The sequence below is a fragment of the Camelina sativa genome, chromosome 17 (genome assembly GCF_000633955.1).
Source record: "Camelina sativa cultivar DH55 chromosome 17, Cs, whole genome shotgun sequence".
Classification (NCBI taxonomy): domain Eukaryota; kingdom Viridiplantae; phylum Streptophyta; class Magnoliopsida; order Brassicales; family Brassicaceae; genus Camelina; species Camelina sativa.
Window position 1 is genome coordinate 6,459,335 of NC_025701.1, and position 2,470 is coordinate 6,461,804.

General features: G+C 35.5%; 1 protein-coding gene across 1 annotated transcript in view; it reads left to right on the forward strand.

The window, feature by feature from the left end:
- The window catches only part of LOC104759210 (phosphate transporter PHO1 homolog 3-like), a 7,582-nt gene continuing 5,398 nt past the window's right edge, over positions 287–2,470 (forward strand). Inside the window, exons 1-4 of the mRNA XM_010482164.2 lie at positions 287–1,114; positions 1,757–2,126; positions 2,212–2,260; positions 2,355–2,426. Coding sequence (XP_010480466.1) covers positions 484–1,114; positions 1,757–2,126; positions 2,212–2,260; positions 2,355–2,426 — 1,122 coding nt within the window. The 5' untranslated portion in view covers positions 287–483. The remainder of the gene's footprint in view (positions 1,115–1,756; positions 2,127–2,211; positions 2,261–2,354; positions 2,427–2,470) is intronic.

The window sequence follows — 2,470 nt, forward strand, 5'->3', positions numbered from 1 at the left end:
ACGATGTTTCACATTACTACGGTTAATGTAAAATATCGAAATCTATTTGACAAATTGTTACTATACCGTAAGGACTAGAAACATAAAATTATTTATAACCGAAAGAGCAATAACAAAAAATGGATTTCGAATTTCTATATTTGAACATATAGTACCCACGCGCTTTTTTTAGTTGCCCTCTCTGAATTCACGTTGAAAAGAATTCAATAAAGATGATTCAGAAAGCTATAAAGTTAATTACTTTAACTAGAAACAATTTTTCTAATCATAATCTTTATAACATTCCTTAAAAAAAAAAAAAACAAACCATAAACGACCTAGTCTCTCTGTTTCTCTCTTTTGTATATATATAGCCATATAGGACTCTTCCTCTTCAGACACAAACATAAAGTATAGATTTTAACAATTTTTTTTAAAAAAACACATAAACAAGAGAGATTCAAACAAGAAAGATAGATTCGATTCGTTTCAAGAATCCAAAACATGAAGTTCGGGAAAGAGTTCTCGTCTCAAATGGTGCCAGAGTGGCAACAAGCTTACATGGATTACGACTTCCTCAAAAAACGTCTCAAAGAAATCGTCAGATTCCAACGCAGAACCAACAATGCACATCCTTCTCATGGTGGTGCCAAGAACAGCGGAGGACTAAACCGGAAAATGACTCTATACCGTGCGTTCAGCGGTTTAGTCTCGACCCCTGGAAGACACAAACGCGGTCATCCTCATGATGTCGAAGAAGGTGTACAGTTGACGGCAACATCATCCACGACGCCGGGACCGATTCTTGTTAACACAACCTCGGGTCACGGCTGCGAAACAACGTTTCTGATGGCGGCGGAGGAAGGAGGAGAGTACGAGCTAGTGTTTTTCCGGAGACTAGACGATGAGTTCAACAAGGTTGAAAAGTTTTACAAAGAGAAAGTTGAAGAAGTTTTGAAAGAAGCTGCCATGCTTAACAAACAAATGGACGCTTTGATAGCGTTTCGTGTCAAAGTTGAGAATCCAGATGGGTGGCGATGGGAAGAAAGAACGGTGGAGATAACTCGATTAGCGTCAGATATAGCTACTTCCGCGGCGGCTCTCTCTGCTTCAACTCCCGCCGGAGCCAAATCTAGTAAGCATATAATTTAATACACGTATCTACTCTAGTCACCTAACTCACCGACTTTATGGAAAGACAGAAACACGAATTTAAATTCTGGTCCACTTTTATCAGTTTATGTCTAAGATTGATTAAATTTGATGGTGCCAGCCCACAATAATGTTTATAAAAAGATTTCTTAGTAATCAAAGACGGATTTGATTTTGTTTACATTTCTTCCCACCGGCTTAATCAAACCATATCGTAACAATTGTATCAAAATCCTGATTAGAGTTAATGTATATATATTTTTTTCCAGACTTAAACAATGAACAAAGTCATTTTTTGGTATTTAAAATTATCTTAGTGAGATTTGATTTTTAATGATTTTTTTATTTTGTCCACTTGAATCTGAGTCATATACTACCTACTGAACTGTTTTTTTTTTTTTTTAAATTTTGTTTTAATACGTTTGGATTTTTTATGATATCTTCATAATATAATTAAATAATCTGGTTTTGAACATCTAAACGTTTTGGTTACATGCAAGCTAGATCATTTTATACACGGCACTGTACCAAAACCGGATTAGAATTGGTTAAATTTAATTCCCGGTTTAATTTAAATTTTATGTTACCGTAATTTATACCAAACCGAAAAATTTCAAATTTGTAGTGAAAATTCGAAGTCAAGAGCACTTGGAAGTTATACAAGAAGGAGGCTCGAGCAGAGCTGGGCTAATGGAAGTTGATGAAGACGAAGAAGAAGAAGAAGAAAACGAAACCTCGGTGGTTTCATCCGGAGCAGTCAACGACGTAACTACGAGTAGAATGAGAGCAGCGAGACCAGCTCCGCTCGAAGTTCTTGATCGAGTCAAGATCAACAACACAAAAGAGACGCCTCGTTCAACCATTAAAGGAGTTCTCAAAGTACCGAATCACACTGAGTTAAAATTCAGCAGAGAGAATCTGATGAAAGTCGAAGAGAGTCTCAAACGTGCTTTCATTGAGTTTTATCATAAGCTTCGCCTTCTCAAAAGCTATAGGTTCGTTTGTGTTTTTTTCTTTAAAGTTTGAATTTTTCTTTTTGATGGGTTTTTTGATTTTGAGTTTTTGATAATTTTTATGCAGTTTTTTGAATGTATTGGCGTTTTCGAAGATATTGAAGAAGTATGATAAGGTAAGATTTGAGATTTTTTTGATTTTGTGGAGGGTTTTATATGTTTCAGAAGAATGACTGTAATGTGTTCGACGAAATGTCTTTTTATTTATAGATAACGTCGAGAGGTGCAACGAGGACTTACATGAAAGTGGTTGATAGTTCAACCTTGGGAAGCTCTGATGAGGTAAAAAGATGTTTTATGAGATTAATTTTCTTATTTGGATAAGT